General features: G+C 39.2%; 1 protein-coding gene across 1 annotated transcript in view; it reads left to right on the top strand.

Moving 5' to 3' along the window:
• Positions 1-6845: 6845 nt before the first annotated feature.
• The window catches only part of LOC135480459 (myomegalin-like), a 66640-nt gene continuing 53694 nt past the window's right edge, over positions 6846-19791 (top strand). The window contains exon 1 of the mRNA XM_064760297.1: positions 6846-6984. Coding sequence (XP_064616367.1) covers positions 6932-6984 — 53 coding nt within the window. The 5' untranslated portion in view covers positions 6846-6931. The remainder of the gene's footprint in view (positions 6985-19791) is intronic.

Here is a 19791-nt window from a genome sequence, read left to right as displayed (position 1 = left end):
TGTAACACAGATTGTTTATACCACGTTCACACGGACAAAGTTAAGCTGGTTTAAATCCGAAAGTGGCTTTTAGCCAGTTTGATGTCGCTCGTGTGAAAGCAAAGCGGGGGCATTTCATCGGGTTTATTTGTCCCTGCTCGTGACGTGGGTTTAAGCCGGTTTCAGGACTTGAGCCGGTTTATGTGTGTCGTGTGAACGGTAACTGAATTAAACGCCCCCGATACGTGGAGTTCAGGATGACGTCGTAATTATATATACTTAAACCGGCTTAAGTGTGACCGGGCGAACGGGCAAATTCCTGAACTGGCTTAAAACTGGCTTGGTCACATGGTGGTGTGAACGCATGCATTTTTACAACCGACGTTAGTCCTGCTGAACCGTTGTTGGCCGCAAAATCGTAGATACGATTCCGAAGTGCACAATCGTTATGCTGAGAGAAAGACTGTTGGAAAACGTAATGCAGACCAAAAACGCCGCGCCACTGAACGCGACATCGTGGTTGGAGACACTATCTTGGTCCAACAACGTCGTGAAAATAAGCTTTCAGCAACATACAAGAATGTGCCTTTCACGGTGAAGGGAAAGAAGAGCAATCAAATTGTAGTACAGGCCCCTGACGGCACAAGCTATTGTCGGAACTCAACATTTGTAAGGAAATATCGCGAAGATGAATGCGACGAGGCATTCGCGTCTGAGGAGGTTGAACCAATCTCCCACTCACGCGACGACACGGTGGAGAACCATCGCGAACCACAGGCGCCCATAACACAGACAAGGGCAACCTGTGAGAGGAATCGGCCCTCCAGATTCAATGACTTTATCATGGACTCACGTGAACTGAACTGTTCAACCTTTTATAGTAAACATTTTTAAAGTGATGTGTACTTTTGAGCTTTGATCTTAATATTCTTGAATGTTCGGAATTCTCAAGACAGAACGTTACATGCTCGTCTATGTGATACTGTTGTCTCATGACATTTCTTCCTTTGCTTTGAAGAAACCAGTTTGCTTTATTCGGGTAATTTGGTGTCAATGAATAATGTACACGAACGCAAGTTAAGAACAGCGCAAAGATTGCAATTTTTTTTTACAGAAAGGAAATGATGTAGTGTTTCCACCTCTTATATCAGATCTGGTTTATTATGTAACCGGAAGTACTCGCGCGTATGCGTATCTATGTGTTGTAGTTACATGGTCAGCATGGTGTGGAGAATACATTCATTTGATTAGATTCGAGTCTCCGAGTTAAATTTGTCAACATCCAGTAAAGGAACTCAACAGTAACATAAAGTTAGATGACATTTTGACATTTACAATGCGAAATTCTTATCTCGACCACTGCTAAAACTTTGGATGTTACATCAAGTTATAGCATTTCAGTTTCAAGAGGCAAACATTAGAGCACCGTCAACAGGCAAGAAAGCTCCTGTAATAAACCTGGCTTTCTCCAACGCCAGGAAACTCACCGCGGCTCCCACGTCAGAAGTGGGGATAACTCCGTTCGTGGGACATCTGAGGGTCGATAGAGGGCGTTGTGGTCAGTGGAATCGTTAAACATGTAAGACTTTAGTGTATACCTCGATCCGGCTTCTTTACACACTAGATCGTGCGATTAAACAATTATTGACAATTATTGCACAGAAACCAAGGACCAATGCGTAACGGTAGTGGAATTCATTAAATATGCAAAAATTCTTTTTGAGGATAAAATAGACCTTTTACCTTTGACTGGGACAACTGTAACTCCCGTAACTTTCTTCAAGATGCTGTTTTGCCTTTTGAGGCACTTCTTCTGAAATGTGGTATCCAAGTATGAACTTCCGGTATCCAAGTTTCACCAGCTCTACAGCGGAAGCTAACCCAATACCTTTCGTTATAAAATATTTTCTTAACACATAATAAGGTCAACCTTAAATTGATTTATATATTTATTTATTTGTTTGGTGTGGTTGGTGGTTTATGCCCTTCTCGTGAATATTTCATTCATGCGACAGCGGCCAGTGGGAGGAAACTGGACATAGCCCGCGGGGGGAGACCCACGGCCATCCGCAGGTTGCTAGAGGGGCACTGACAAACCCCCGGGCGGACAAGAACCCCAGCGGATATAAAGTCCTCGATCAGTGCTAAGTGTATATGGTAAATGACTTAAGTTGTGTGCTTGTTTGAGAAAACCATATATCTCTCAGCAGGATACAGAATGCCCGATCTCCATTCCAGGCTTATCTGAAACCCAAAAAGTCTTCAAGTATGGTAAATAATTGCTGTAGTATGTTAATTGTTCCTGGAAATTTAAATGCTATAGCCTAACATCACTAAAGAAAATGGTTGATTCCAAATACTTGTAGCAGTGATGGTTTTTAACGTCAGAAAACAAAAGAAACAAAACGTGCCGGTGTCGATAGTCCGTAGTGTAGATGTTCAAAAACATGCAGCGAACGTTCATTTTTCTCCATTTCGGGGAATAATATATACATTTTTATTTACACAATTAGTGGTAGAATGCACTTATATTTGCACGACACTTATATTTGCATTCGATAATAACATTAGAGACATCGCAGACAACCATTTTGGCGAAACAACGACGAAGGGAGGAAAACTGTTGAGCTGGATACAGTAACAGACTCGGATACGTTTTGTTGACAAATTTTTTGATGGAAAACTAAGTCAAACTAGATGAATTCCCGTCGACAGATATTTAACATCAAGTTTGTTAGACTGCTGGCTATGTTTTGTGGGTTAAGCAAGACGACGTCCGCCGAGGTTTTTGTCCGCGGAGCTGTTGTCCGCGGTGCTGTTGTCCGCGGGGCTTTTGTCCTAGATTCGTTGCTGGCAGTCCATCCCACGTTCGGCCGGAGGGGAAACCAACATAAGCTGGACAAGAGATGGCGCGTACAGTGTTGATCCCACTTGGGAGCCTCTGTTAAGGCCCTGGTCTCGGGATCACGAATAGATTTTAGACTCAAGTTACTTTAAAATTGTTGTTTTTTTATTATGTTACAAGGTCAAACTTTTGTTTAAAAAACGGAAATTCTGGGCAAGTTATTGTGGAACAAATTTCAGATAACGTAACGGAAAGGAACATACTTAATTTAATGACTGAAGTTTTGACTTAAGTCTTAGATGGATCCGTGATCCCGGGACCAGGGATAGTACATCTTCATTCAATCAATGAATATTGATTTATATACATCGCTACTTTTCCCATCACTCTGTTCCCTGCTTTGATTCGTCGGCCATTCGAGAGTCTTCCACGGAACATAACAGACCATCAACGTCATCAAATCACATATTTACCTATGCTCAAGTTGACAAAGAACGTTTGCAAATAAAAAATTCAGACATGTAGAGCCTGTAGAGAATGCAAAACGTAAACACAAACATTAAAGTCACCGAGAAGTATTTTGACATCGCGTTTCGTCTTTTCTGCCCATCATTAAAGAAACTACTATTTTACTGGATACTTAGATACTAATTAATATTCATAATTAATATTCATAAACCGAGTCGGGTGGGCCGCTTAGACCTGCCCTCTGGATCAAGGCAGAAAAATATTTGTGAAGTGTTTGGCTTGATAAAAATGAAGATGGGGATAGCAAGGCGGAAGGTATCTCCTGTGACAAGCCGTTTGACCAAACTAGTATCGGTAGAAACCCTGCACACACCCCGCGCACACACCGCACAGCCACACTTAATTTATTTACTTATTTGTTTGGTGTTTTAAGCCGCTCTGAAGAACATTTCCCTTATAGGACGGTCTTAGTATAATGTGACAGGGTTGAGTGTAATGTCTGGTGACTTCGATATTATACTTTGGCAACACTATGGCGGCCTCTACTCGCTCTACCACAGGAAAACACAGTACATGTGGTTTGTACAGCTTAAGTGTTTGCTTAAGTGATCTCCTAGTACTTTATTATGCGAGTTGTAGCCTTACAAGGTAATTTTATTTATTTGTTTATTTATTTATTTACTTATTTATTTATTTATTCATCTGATTGGTGTTTTACGCCGTACTCTAGGTTATTTCACTTATACGACGGAGGGTAGCACGAGCTGGACCTGAACCCCTATAGCGACCATATAGGTGAGAGGCTCCTGGGTCATTGCGCAGCACTGGTCCGCTGACCAAGGGAAGTCCCTATATGCGAGTTCTAGATCTTCTTTTAATTCAACTGCATGTTCTCGAAAGGTATGACGTCTTCCTTTCCACCTATTCAGATGGAAAGGCGTGAGTGCTATAGAATGGACAAGATCCCCTCTTGTGCCTTTGTCAAAATGTACAGGGCCTCATCGAACATTCTTCTGGAACATTCTTATAGTTTCTTTCCATCATCACACTGAAAACTGATAACTGCTTAATTCTCTTTGCATGATTTTACGCTTCAAATACTTTCTCATTTCTTTGGTGTTTTGCTTTAAACGTCGTTATGAAAATTGGTCTTGTGACTATCGACCCAGGACGTCTATTTTGGTTGACGACTAGTATACGAATGTCTGTTTCGATGCACAGGCCCAAACCAAACCAGACCTGACAAATGCAGTAGCTTCCTGATGATAGCATGATGATAGCCCTTACTCATTTTTTGAAGCAGTCCACTATAACATGAATGATGTTGTTTCCTTGTATAACAAAGTGAGAGAAACACGTATGCCAATGCCACCATCTCCATTGGATTTCCCAGGATATAACTCCCAAGATGCGGTTTTGCAAGCTTTGAGGAATTCCTTGGAGCAACATCTCTCACAAATAGAGCAATATGCATTACCTCATCCCCAAAATAAAGCCAATAAAGGTCTGTATTTTAAGCACATGCATGAATCTCCAGGATAAAACGCTGAAAGAGGAGTATTGGCATGCAAGGGAAGATAGGTGGGGTCGATTTTCAGCGATAATGCGTGTGGCTGATTGCCAACTATCACACTGTCGTCACTGCTCTGGATTTACCCTGTATGCTGTTGCCTTTGTGTTGTAGGCCTGCATAGGCCAGGATTCTGATCGTGGGTCCTGGTCCCTTTGTATTGCTTTTATGTGATTGTATGTTAAACGTGATAACAACACGGCATTTTCAGTAAGGCTAAACCAGAGAGGTCTAATAAATTGCAATCAATATCAATGAAATTTTTTACGTAATTTTGCGTGAGTCATGTTGCTAGGAAACCACAACCATCCCCGGATTTCCGTTTCAGGTAAATGTATTCATGGTGTCAGACAATAAATCTGTGGTCCGTCCAAGGCTTACGCGCAAATACATAAAAATAAAAATACCGTGGCCGAGGTGGTTAGGTGTCAGCGCGGCGGAATGACCTGTGAGCCTCTCATCAATGTGGTCGCTGTGAGTTCAAGTCCAGCCCTTGCTGGCTTCTTTTCTGACCGTACATGGGAAGGGCTTGCAGCAACCTGTGGATAGTTTTGGGTTTCCCCCGGGGTCTGCCCGATTTCCTCCAATCACGGCCGCCGCCGTGTTTGTGAAATATTCTTACGTACAGCGTAAAACACCCATCAAATAAAGAAATAAATAATACACCTTATTAAATATATTAAATAAGGATGTTTATTTGTTGGTGATAGCTCTATTGTCATCATCGAAAGACGAAAGACGAAAAAACATCTGAATCAGTACTTACGCTGGTGTGACCCACACCTATTTAGCAAATGAAACCACCAAATTTAGCAAATGAAGGCATCTAGCCTGCTGATTGATAGACTGATTGATTGTTGCCTGATATATTGATGAATACATGGATGGATGAAGGTGTTCATGGGCAGGATGAATGATTGATTGATCCATTGCAATTTGTTGATTGATTATATGGTTTTGAATAAAGCCGTAAAGATCACATGCACGTGCATGCATGGGATAAATTAACCAACACGTGATCAACAAGAATACGTAATAGCTAAATTTATATTCAAAGCCATGGCAGATTGTAAAGAGATTTAGGGATAAGAGAGTGTGTGTGTAAACTTATTGTGTTGTTTCATGTCTGACAATGTTTAAAACTGTGTAGGCCTACCTGTAAATATGGCTTAGTGGAAAATAAATTTGATTCTGATCCTGACTCATATTTAATGGTATGCTCTATAGTTTTCCGGTGCTTATACTAGCAGTAGCTGTTGGGAATTTCCTTTTGGGAACTCAGTTGGTAGAGTTGATGTGGAGATCCGAGTTCAAATCCTTCAACAATTATCCTTGTGCTATGACCAGACGTGCAGGTTTCGCGATTAAATTCTGTCTGGGTAGACATGAATTATTAAAATGGAGACTTCCCTTTAGCTCAGTTGGTTGATCGCTGGACCGCGTTTGTGAAGAGTTCAAATCCTGGTTTGGTCCACAAAGTAAATTCTGCCATAGTTTCGATCGTCCGGCTTCTTCACAGAATGCAGCGGGTAATAAATCACATGGAGCTAGCAAAATGGGGAAAATTCAGATTTAACAGTCTCACGAGAGCCGTATACCGTTTATGGCAGGACGTCATAAAGGCACTGGTGGCGGGAGAGGAATGCGCAGCCCGAAGCCGGTGTTGAACCAGCACCTTACATTTCATGGAGAGTATAAATATTAAAACTTTCATCGATAATTTTACCTTTTTGGTGATTAAGCTGCATGGTTCAATAAAGAATATCCCGTACTTAGTAAAATCTGGGACTAATATAACAGTTATGTAATCTGCTATGTATCTGTTAAAATGTTTAAGCCATTTGCAGCCTAGCAGTTTTTTCACCCGCTGTGGTTTTCAGGGGAGATGACTTTATCAAGATAGCTTAACTTGAGTTATCTTCTCTTGCTTCATTGCGCCGCATCTGCATCCATTGCACATGCGTGGTTGTACCGCTCTATAATATGGCGGAATTTTAGAACTTCAAATTAGTTTGACCTTGTTTACAAATATTACGTTTACAATGAGCTGAAATCACTTTCAAAGCAAGATGGATTCATCAGAAGCGTATGATCCAACGCTTCCAATAAACATAGAGAACAGGTAAGTCGATTTATTTATAAGAATGATGGCAGGATTTGGGCATCGCTCCGAAGAAAAATCGGATCACCAATGTCTGCGAGCCGATTTGCCAAATTTGACAGCGCAGTTCTTCTTACCATTATTCAGCTGGCTGAATTACTTGACTAGCGTGTCGGAATTGGTTTTACCAGTTTTTAGGTGTACGTGATTATTGTCGAAACTTGGATCACGCAGAACACCGGAATCACATTCCTTCCAACTGGAAATATAAAACAACAACAACGTTATCTTCTCATAGTCGTTAGGTTCAGCGGTTCATCAAACACATGAACTACTTTACACGGATCAAAATGATGCCGTAGTGATGTTTAAAGCCATACACGAACTCACTGAAAATGACATTTGAGTGATTTATCAGATATAGCCATACAAGGGAATTTTCAATGTTCATAATGGCGTTCAAATCAAAAGGTTTTGATTTTAAAAGTTTCTGTTTAGGCAGTTAGTGACAAGAGAGAAAGGAGCAGGTCAAAACGCCCGCTACTCAAACGCTTGCTGCCAAGGTAAAAATGCTCACTATTGCATTCTTTCCAGTTAGCCGATCTTTATGGACAAAAATGGTTGCAGCATTGAAAAACTCTCATAGAGCAACACATTTGCATGAGTTACGGAGGGAATATATGTCGAGTTGATTGTAAGGATCATTTACCCACGCATTATACCTTTCCTAGCATAAACCAAAGTCATCTATATAGTTCTTGGGTTGGCCTAACTAAAATTAGTCCTTGGAAATAATACAAATTGACAAAAAGAAGGACCTTTTTAGCCCGCTTATGTCATACTCTGAGTGTCGGCGTCCAATAACAAGGAAAGCGATATTAAGCTAAATGTTAGGGGTGGTATCTTAAAAAGTGCTGCACTTATTGAGCTCAGGGTTTGAACACATGTAGAGCACAATAACACGAGGAGGATATTCCATCGTTGATTCGTGTGTGTATAGTAAATACCATAAATAACTGACTTCCTTACTTAGTGTATTTATTGTGTATTAAAATCACAAACATTACTCAACATGCTGAGGGTGGTATCTCAAAAAGTACATCATGTACCATCGTGAAGTTTTACATGCATAAAAAGCACAAGGGGGATGTTCCATCACTGATGCTCTGTGTGCACCTTAATTACCGTAAATTACCAAGTTCACAATTCAGTACTTTCAGTGGTGTGACTTTTTTTTCGGTGCCTGCATTCAAGGCAGCCTGCACTCACTGCTATCATATGACTGAAAAATTGTTAAATACAAAGTTAAACCCTAAGCACTCACTCACCAACTAAAATGCCTTCAGCTGAATGGATGACACAGTTAAGCACAAGCATGACATATTATACAAATTGATTATTTCTTGTTTTGGTCTGTTGTGATCAGATTATAGAGTGGCTTCATCTTTGTTTGCTGGCTCTTGTTAGCAGTGGATTTGAGGATAAAAATACAAACTCTTCCGTGCCGGGCTTAAAGTACTGAATGTGTGCATTATGGTTACCACACTGCAAGGAACCGAGTCACGTAGAACACAGAAAACTTCCCCATTGATTGGCTGAACTCTTGTGTGGCAGAGGCACTTTTGTTGATTAACAACAACAACAGAAGGGGAAAATGGCAACGTATGACATCCATCAGACATTTCAAGTTGAATTTATCTGTAAAGGAGAGATTCAGTATCGAGTAATAGTGGTAGTCCGATAAGGTAGGCTATGCAAGCCTATAACATACTTTCTGTGTTTATTGCCTGCTTTTGGCATGTCGGCAGGCGTTAAGTTTCACCACTGACTTTATATATCGTGGTGAAGTTTTGCTTTCGTGTGTCTCATACAGGTGAGGTCTTTGATTGCCTTGCAACCAAATATATGTCGGGCTCTAAATAAATAAACTTGTTGTGGTTCAAAGCGCCTGTTTAGTGAGTGGTTAAGGTTTGAGCAAAGCATGTAATATGAATAACCTGGGTGTATAAATTGTAATGCTGGCTATAATCATTAGCTTTTTCATTTTGTAAGAGAAAGTTAAAGCTTCATCAAAGAGATGGATTCAAAATTAATACTGCTAAATGGTCATTTCATCTTCCTCATTTTTCAGTGAAAGTCCAATGACAAGTCTAATTCTCATTGTGCATGTATTTCCATTTTTAGAGGGCCGCTAACCTTCATCAAAGAGATGGATTCAAAATTAATACTGCTAAATGGTCATTTCATCTTCCTCATTTTTCAGTGAAAGTCCAATGACAAGTCTAATTCTCATTGTGCATGTATTTCCATTTTTAGAGGGCCGCTAACCTTTTTTTTCATCTCAACATGTTAAAGAGTTTGCATTGTTATGTACATACATGTGCATACACGTGCTATTCGTTATAACTTCACTGAGTGTGATGTCTACAAAAAATTTCTTTGGTGGGGCTGTTTCTATCCCGACCGTAACAAAATAAGAAAAACTAGGGTTGTTGGTAGGGAATTATAATTATTTATTACTTTTAATTCAGACTATTGGAAATGATAGAGGTTTTAAAGAAATTAGTATGGAGAGAATACTACAAAAAATTTTGTCTACGGTGCAATAAAATCTTTAGAGTAGGGCCATTTTTTAGACAGTCAATCCGGTAACGCCCAATTGTGGCCGGGCATATTAAGAAAAACATTCATGTATGTGTACATATAGAGCTGGGATTTGAAATGTGGGCGATTCATATCTAATTTTGACAAACACATCCCTGTGAATTCTCGCAGAATCCAGTTTTTCACATTTGGAGACATCTGCATGGCTCAAGCCTTACAGTATTTTAAAACTGGCTTGTTCTGTTTCACAGGGTATGTTGTCCTGAATTTGCACTGAACAGGGTTATTCTGTTTTTCTAAAGTTCTCTATCCCATAATTTGTGAACTAAATACTTTAACAATTTCATAATCCTGTGGTAAAAACACCATTGCACTTGTGGTATTTTGTTATTGTTATAAGTATCCGTTTTTCAGGCCAACACATGTTGGTAAGAAATACATTTGACACACATGCTAGAAGTACATGTAGAATGATTACCTCCCTTTGCCTCAGGCACCCTCCCTCCCTCCCTATCTGAGCTCATCTGGTCACAGTTGGCTTTCACTGACCCCAGATCTGATACTTCACCCCCAACCACATGGCTCAGCCTCTGACCTGTACCAGAGCAACCTTGGGTGTGCAGTATTTCACCCAGTCAACACCATCTTCAGTTTACCTCATCTGTAGCCAGTCACACATGCAGATGGTTTATGAGAGAATATACAGATTTGATATTACATGTGTGATAACTTCTTAAAGAATAGAACACATACATAACACAAACACAAACACAAGTATCATTGTTGTGATATCATAAATCCCTAGTTTTATCTTCAGTCATGTAGTGATGTATGTATATCTTTAAAATCTATTGTTCCTTTTAGTTTTATAAATTTAAAGTGCATGCATATATGCACAAACTGAGAAAAAGAAATTGAGGGGTGGGGGGGGGGGGGGTGGGGGTGGGGGTGGGGGGGGGGACAGAAGGATAAAAACGTCAACATAAGTGAGAGAATTCCAAAACATCATATTGTTTTTTATTAATTTTTTTACATAAAAACCATACTATGAATCACCTTTCTTTACCAGACATTGGAACCTCTAACCTGGAACACTCAGACATATGGGCTGTGTATATTTAAGCATTAAAGTTGAAACAGGATATGGAAATGGTGGCCACCATGTTCCCTGCTGGAGTATAATTTCCCTCCTATTTCCTCCCTGTTGATTTGGATTGATGGTCATGTTCAGAGGCATAGATTTAGGAAGAATTGCATATCAGGGTGTTTCATTTTCGATTTGACTGCTTCGGTGACATTATGGTCAGAGCCTCCGCTTCCAAAGTCAGCAGATCCAGGATCAAACCTGTGTCAGGTCATACCAAAGAATTTAAAAATGTTTTTTGCTGCTTCCTCGCTAAGCGCTCAGCACTCAGAGCAAGGAAATGTAGTAAGGCTGTAGTTAGAATTTGTTACAGAAACATGACTGGTTGGCCCAGTGTCATGTCTAATGTGACTAGTTGGGTTTGTCATGTCTGATGTCTTTTTTTTTCTGAGTACTTTAGTGTCATTTACAGAACAACAATGTATTTTTGGTAAACACCTGCATACAATGTACAGAAACGTATTAAAGTAAAGTTATACACTTTTTTGGCCTTGAGAACTTGCACATTCACAGGCTGTTTTCATGTGCCCATTGTTATTGAACTGTGTTGCCTGCAATGACACCTTCATTGACTGCCAAGTGCACATCGCTTGAGTGCATGTAATTGTCTAAATATGCTGTTTTGTAAATCATCAGCCCTTCAGAAATTTTGTCCACGATAACATTTTTTTATAAAGTTAGATGTCTGATACATACATATACTGAAAATATATCTATGGATGTACAGTTTTGTCCTCGGTGCTCATGATCTATATGTTATACTCTGGTTATTGGGTAGTTTACGGTAGACTTGTGCCAGGCCTGGCCAGTGATAGGCCATTTCCTTCCTGCTTTTTTAACAGGGATTGAGGTGTTGCTGGCAGATAGTGTACATGTTACATGTATGATGACTGTCCACAATGATCTGACTGTACACTTACCTTTATTAGGTACTCTCAGAACGCATGTTACTGTGTAACTTTAGCGCAAGGCATCATGTTGGTATATCTGCCCTATCCTGACAGCTGTCAGGTCTGGATAACTTATTAGGTCTGTACCGAACATGTCTCCCCCAGTGAGACCATCCTCTCAGTGACCCTGGGCAGGGCATGTCCCTAACAGCCAGGGAAAATTTACAATGATGGGGTGCAATCGGTGAGTATGTGCTTGTAACCATAAATGTATGCCTTATCAGTGGGATGATATTGTTGGGTTTATACTAATTTTTTGGACATCATTTTGTGGATCCTGTTCCATGTAGGCGTGTGTCACTTGTCACATTGACAGTTGACTTTATACACTAAGGGTTGGCTTTGTTCTTAAGCCACTACTTCATTTACTGAAGTGTACATAATAAAGTAGACTCTTATAAAGTGTTACATTTACAATGTGTAAACCTACTTGTTCTTATTCCCATGAACTGCAGTCACTCAAGGCATGAGTACATATAGCAGTCTATCACCATTTTGATAGGATGGCTTATATTTGGTGGTAAACTTACAGGGGCAGATGTGTGTACATCATCATATGTAGCTTATCAAATTACATGTATTTAGGAAATGATGACTTCGGTCCATCACGAAGTGGACCATATAGTACATTGTCCTTAATGGCTCAAGATTGTGAAACCAGATGTATTCTCTTTCTATAACATGCAGGACTGGCTGAGATTACTGTACACGAGTTGCTGACACCAGGCTGGGTACAACCTAAGCTTTTTTGTTAGAGCAGTGCCAATAAGATCTCAGTGCTAAGAGTTCAAATCTAGCTTGAGCCAGAATTTGTAGGCGCATCTGGCAGTGTCTTTGGTTGATATCACACACTTTCAGCTGCTTAATTTTGGAAAATAATTTATTTTGCCACTTAACTTTCAATACGGTGATCCCAGTGTGCTTAAATTTGTTTTGGCTCTTTATTATGATTGCATGTAAAATGTCGTATTGATATAGGGTAAGTGATGGTACAGTGCATGTATGTGTATTTTGGCGATGTGAAGTATAACATAATATGGGTCAGTGCAGAGATTTAAGCTGTGCAACGTGAACTGCAACTTTGCAACTGCAAATGCAATGGTCGGCAGGTTTTTATAGATTTTTTTTTTAGATTTTTTCACGTCCATTCTTACCACGTAAACAGTACGTGGTAAGAATGGACGTGTGTAGTGTATGTACATGTACATGTGAATATAATGTAGAAGTTTAAACATGGAATCAAACTATGTATAAATTGATTACAGTTGATGCCTTTGTGTTGTTATTGTATCATTTTCACAACCAGGTACCTGTAACTTGTAGGATAGGGCTTGGGGGTGGGGGGGGGGGGTGCGTGCTAGGGTCCCTGTTATTTACAGGGTGTACCATTTAGTTTCTACCTGACAGGGTGGGTTTTGATGCCTTTGTGCTTGTCCGGTTTCTTACTCGTACACATGTAGGCTTAATTGCCCTTGTATTGGTGAAAAACATGAGTACTGTAATTCTTCAACCTTTTCGCATGTTTGCAAAGTGTTTTTTCAAGAATATACTGAAGGCATTATTCTGTGTAGACTGATAAAATTATACTTTTGATGAAGCCCCCATAAAGGTGGCAAGTCCAACTAATGTAGTCTTGTGAATGTCTCCGAAATCAAATTAAAAATGTGCGTAAATTGCACTGAAAGTTGCTCTTTTATGTGCGAAATGGTAAAAAATTAGGACACTGAGTTCCTCATTCTAATCAAGTTAATTTTAGAGATACCCTCACTTATGTGAAACATTTTCTATACATTGTACAAATTTTTAAGTGGTGTACAATAACACTCATATACAGGTGGAGAGGTATTACAATCTGAGACTGATGAGGTTAACTCACAAGTTACTGATTGTTTAATTATGTACATGCCTTTAGTTGTCTTCCCATGCAAGGCAAGGCACGGCACAAACATGTTGTTTGAATATTCATTCACATGTGCTCTGTCCATGCATGAGTGGGCAGTGGTGTTAATTTTGACAGGTTGTCCTGGCGAGATAAAACACCTTACACAAGCTTTTGTGGATGAGTCGTGACCTGAGCATTTAACAGGTGACCAGTGCATATGCTTTGTATTCCATTACTGTGCCAATTATGATACATCAGCCAATACAGCCGGTGTACTTCCAATGATCATTACTTATGTAGATGCACCGTAATTTGTGTGTACATGTACCCTCAGGCCATATCTGGGTGTAGCAGGGCAGGTACCCAGTTTTGATAGCTTAGTCAGGGCCGTATCTAGAAAAAAATTGAATGTTCTGCTCCCAGACTTTAAAGGTGACATTGTGACCATGCATAAAGAAATTTTGTAAAATGCTTCACAACTTGATGCCTTCTGGGAGTCATAAAACTTTGAATAAACGAATGAATGAATGAAGTTGGCTTTACGCCACATCGGCAATATTTCAGCCATTTTGTGGCGACTGTGAATGAAAGAGATTTGTATGAAAACATAACTTACTATTGGCAAACCATAAATTTTGGTTTAATTTACGTGTTAGTTTTAATACAACTTGATTGATTTGGGTGCCCAACGGTTTGGGAGTATGAACATTTATCTGAACTAAGATGGTGATAGATATGGCCCTGTTTGTACACATTAGAAGATTGAAAACGCTATTTCTTGTCAATTTTGGTATAGATTTGTCCATGTTTTGAAGGGTATCATCCAGATTTTGAACTTTTTGATTAGGCATTGAAATTTGTTTAGAAATTTTATGATCCAATGCTTCTGTGTGTATAGTGCACCCATTAGCCAATCAGCAAGCACCATCAATTAAATAACACGTTATATTTTTTTTTTACATACATAGTAGGGGTACTACACATACATGTACATGTCAGATTTCTAAGGGAACATTTGAAGTTGGGTATTCAGAAATTTGTATGTACATGTAAGACAAACTCATTTCCCCATCATTTGCTGATGGCTTTTTGAGATTTGATTGTTCATTAAACATCTGATATGGAAATACTTAAATTACATTTTTTTTTATAGTTTTATCTTAACAACAAATGCCACAAAAGCCCTTTTTATTGGAGACTATATTTAATAAAGTGTTGTTAATAAAGCATGGCGCAAGAAAAATTCTAAGAAAAAGATGCAAATACATGTAGTTTGGGGGATAGTTTTGGTTGGCACTTTCATTGGCACTGACTTCCATCTCATCATTTATGTTTCCTATAACAGTATTCCATGAATGTAGGTTTTCACTAATTTAAAGGAGAAGAAAACTTAAAAACATGACACTATCGGCTGAAAAGAGGACATTTTTTTCTCTCAGGTGGTGCCTGCTGATAATTTTGCAATTTTTCCTTGCCATACACGTAAAGCCTGAAAACGGCAAAACTGGCATAAATCGCTGCATCCACCCTTTAATGAGAGTCATTATAACTGCCAGCTTGTTTGTGTAAACTTTGCACCTACGTCCAACATTCCGGTTTCCCAATCGTCAAGTGGAAATGTACGAACTGTATTTCAGCGGTTTCTGACGGCAATTCTCCTCCTAACTCAGAAGACTACAGGACTAGTTCTTAGGCAAATTGGAGTTGCCCACAGCGGATTTTGGCGCTGACTTTGTTTATAATATGTCAACTTGAGGTACAACTTAAGAATTTTTTTTATGGCATGCACCTGTGAGGAAAAGCATACTCTTTTCAATGGTATATGATTGGTATTTAAATTTTCTTCTCCTTTAGATGTGCCATGATTGTCTTGCGGTAAAGATTACATACCTATTTATTAAACTGCTATATTTGTACTCTCAGAAAATATTTTTTATGTGTATGGCGTGCAAAATATCAGAAGTATTGTAATAACCTAGAAGTATACAATGGGCTTAAAATACAAAAAAGTTTATAAAAAATTAAAGAAAAGAAAAATGTAACTGAAATTTTGAATCAAGTATCCTCACAGAAAAGCATTATGAAAGCGATGATGCCATCTTATGTTGATATTACTGGTATAGCCGACATATGTATCACTACAAAATCTCAAACTGTACGACTACATGTGGGTGTATCAGCAGTGACTTGCCTCTGTGTCTGTGCTTCTGATTTACATGATGCTAATGATGGGCACAAGCTGTGATCAAAACCATAGCCAGATTCAAGACCAGGCCTAATTTTATACATCTGTAGATGCCTCTTGATACAGGCATGTATACCTAGTTCTTCTTTGACTTAGAAATGAAAGGTGCTATTTTAGTGCAAGCTTCCCAACAGTCATCTGGAAGATAAGACAAGACCTAAATCTCACCATGCCCCCCCCCTCCCGCCCTTATTCACTCCACATCACTCTCCAAGAGGACCTCAGGTCTACTGCCCCATCTACACCCCTGTCTCCTACACCACACCCCTGATCTAGTTCCAGCTGTGCTGTTGGAATATCAAGTTACAAGAAACAGATAGACAGAGACATTTCTGTAGATAGCCTAGTGACAGTGAAGAGATGATATAAACATACACATGTATGACTATCAGGGCTGTCGTTTACAGATGTACATATCCACTTTTGTAAATTTCACATGGTTACATGTCTATTTCTGTGGATTAGCCAATGTATAATGTAACGGTGCATGCTGTTAATAAGTTGGATAAAGGGCCTTAGGCTGTCCTGACTGTTTCGTTGACCGTCTCAATAAAGCCCTAAAAAACAAAATTGACAGCTGGCCCAGGGGTCACCAAGCAATCTTAGACAGAAAATTTCTGTCATTAAACTTTGTTGTCTTCCTTTTCATTATTTTAGCAGAAATTTGTTTTACAATAATTTACCCACAGTTTACATTAGCAAGCAAGAAGTTGACATTATTATGTAAAAAAATAACATTATACAAAGATTTGAAATTTTGAATTAAATCTAAGATTGCGTTGTGATTCCAGGGCCCGGGTCTTAACATTCCTTGGTTATAAATATGATCTTGATACAAACAAAAAATAAAAGAAAACAGAAAAAATATTTATCCTTTGAAAAAGCAACAAATGCATCATGTTGAGATTATGGCCAAGTCTTTTGGGGTTGAGTTTGGGTGAAAACAGACTACATGTGGTGTAAACACTGTTCCTACCAAGCTTAAGGTGTTTGGGGTCAGCTCCTGGCACTCAGCAACACCCCCCTCCCCCCATCCGTATCCCTTTTCCCTCTCCTCCCTGGCTCAGATGGTCAGTGTGAACCCTGGGGACTACCCACATCACCAAAGGCTCTATAAATACAGGAGGAAGGTGGAGTAGCACAGATATAGTTTTATAAGCTTTCTGTTCCACCGAGTCAGAACATCTGGATATTATCAGCTGTGATAACCCTTTTCACTGCCCTGAACCTGCCATATTTACACACAGTACATGTTACTTATTACATGTACATGTATGTACCTGTTCACATAAAGGTATACTTCACCCTAGCTACAGATGTCATCCTTTTGCTTTAATTCATCAGCAGTTTGTTGATATTTTGAGACAACGAACTTGGACCCTAATTCCTCAACCTTTTTGCATATGAAAGAGCGACTTTCAGTGCAGTTTGTGCACATTTTAAACTTTCCTCGAATGTAGTTCTGTCTCCAAACTCAGTCTCGAGGCTTATACATGAAAAGTATAATTCTATAATTCTACACATAATAATGCCTTCAGAATATGCTTGAATAAACACCTTGCCAACATGCGAAAAGGTTGAATTACAGTACTTGTACTTTATGGGGATGGTAACAATATCACCACCATATTGTACGAATTATGTGCAAGGATATTTGAATGAGATAATTTTACATCATCTTCATACTGTGCATTATTTTTTAATGCTCCAGGACATGAACATGAACCTGGGACAATTGGGATGTTCTTGACTGTCACTTAATACTTAATACTTAATGAAATGTAGGACAGAAAAGATTTAGAATAGATTTAAAAATTTATATTAAAAAGAATTTCCCTCCGTTTAACCACAAGGTGACGTATTATTTACTGCTTTGCTCCAGCCTGTTTCATTCTGGTATCCGATTTCCACCTCCTGAACCTGGATCTCAGGAAGGAGGAAATCGGGGTGATTATCAGGATGACGTTGTACATTAAGGTTAGACCACTGTGCTATGTGGATTACTACTGACAGTATAGGTACAGTTACATGTGCTCGTCACAGGTGGTCTGCAGCAGTGCCCGCCAAGTCATTGCCCTAAACTGGCAGCTTTTTCAGGCACACTTGTTCAGGGCTATACATACATACACGTACTGAATGTATAGGTGTATGGGTAGCATAGGGTTAGCCAGCTACCTGTTCACCCTTCCCAGTGGACAGATGAAAATGGACACTTTTATTTGGACACCCAGTTTTCAGCATTTTTAACCTGGGACAGATAGGCGAAAATAAAATCTTGACACCCAGCTATAACGAAATGGCCTCAAAAAGGGATGTTTGGACACCCCGGCCTCTTTCACAATTCTGGCTAACTTCCTGTATGGTGTAGGTGTTGATAAGTGTATATTCCTGTAATGAAATTGTAATAATTTTCATGGATATTGCATGCATAGTGTACATGCTGACTTGATAAGCAGCTTCTCCACTGAATTGGTGCAAATGTAGTTAATACAGTCCAGCAGCATCTAAAAAGTGTTCTGTTTGCAAACACTGCCATGAAATATACCGACTAAACACACGTGTGTTTGTGCATATTATGATGCACATGCACCTCGTAACACTTTGGCCGTAAGCTGCTTTTGAAACAAACACTATTATAATCTGAAATGCCTCGATCACTTTTTATCTTGATAATTAAATACATGCAAACATACCAAAATTGCACAACCTACCGTAAATCCTCAAAAAGGATGACCACAGACTGAGACATTTACATTCTTAATTTGATTTTAGATACAAAATGACATCGGTTGGATTGATAAGTTTCAAGGCTTCACAATAAGTATAATTTTATCGGCCTTCAGAATATACTTGGAAAAAAAAACCTTGCAAACATGCAAAAAAAGTTGAAGAATTGCGGAATGCATATTGGAAGTATATGTTTGTTATCTTGTTCAGATTATTCTGTAATTTCTTTAAAATTCATGTGACCGAGTCCTGTCTATTAACATAGTGTATATCTCTGCAGTGTGCTGACTTTCTGGTGGTAGTGATTGTGGGTGGTGATTGTGGAAGGGAAACCTGCCGTTAAGCATGTTTACAAACTATAAATATACTTGTACATGTACATGCTTGCGTCCATGTAAACAAAAGACATGTTGGCATGCCACATGTATATATACATATACGTAATATGTTTATATATATATCCATTTGTCATACACATTAGCATGTTACATATAAAAGCTGCTGCATGTGGATTCAATATGCAGTAGGGGAGTTTCAAGTTCTAACTCTTTATCACTGAAGGTAAAAAAAAAGAAGTCCATTTGTACCATGTGACCTCTCATAAATGTTAGGCAACTTCATGTATTTTTCATCACATTTAGTTTTTCTGTTAGTGGTGTTTCACAAAATAAATTTTCTGGAGTAAAATGTGAAAGTTCCTTAAATGAAGGGGTGTCATTTGTGCACAGGTGGTGGCCAAATTAATATCGGCAAAAGTTGCGTGACAGTTTTGACAAGTCACATGACACAGTGGGACTTTAATCAACAAATGAGTTTATTCTCAGAACACCCTAATGGGAGACGCAGGAATGAGCTACACAGATGGTCCAAATGACTTCTGTGATGTTGCAGTGAGTGTGTATGTGATATATTTTTTTATGTGCACACATACACCAATAATTATGACGTAATAAAGGAAAGAACAATGAATACAAGCCCGGTCACTACCTGATTGGTAGACAGTGTGTGTTGTGTTGTAATGAGGTACATAACGGTATCAGAGGCAGCTTCTGTTCAGCTGCAAGTGAAGCTGTGTCTCGAACTCTGCTACTTAATACGTTTATTTATTTATTTATTTGATTGGTGTTTTATGCCGTGTTCAAGAACATTTCACTTATACAATGTCAGCTAACATTGTGGTGGGAGGAGTCCGGGGGAACCCACGACCATTCGCTGGTTGCTGCAAGACCCTCAGACTTATGGCCGACATAATACGTACATGTACATTTAGCTGTCA

Source organism: Liolophura sinensis, chromosome 13 (assembly GCF_032854445.1).
Source record: "Liolophura sinensis isolate JHLJ2023 chromosome 13, CUHK_Ljap_v2, whole genome shotgun sequence".
NCBI lineage: Eukaryota > Metazoa > Mollusca > Polyplacophora > Chitonida > Chitonidae > Liolophura > Liolophura sinensis.
This window is presented reverse-complemented; position numbering and strand designations above follow the sequence as displayed.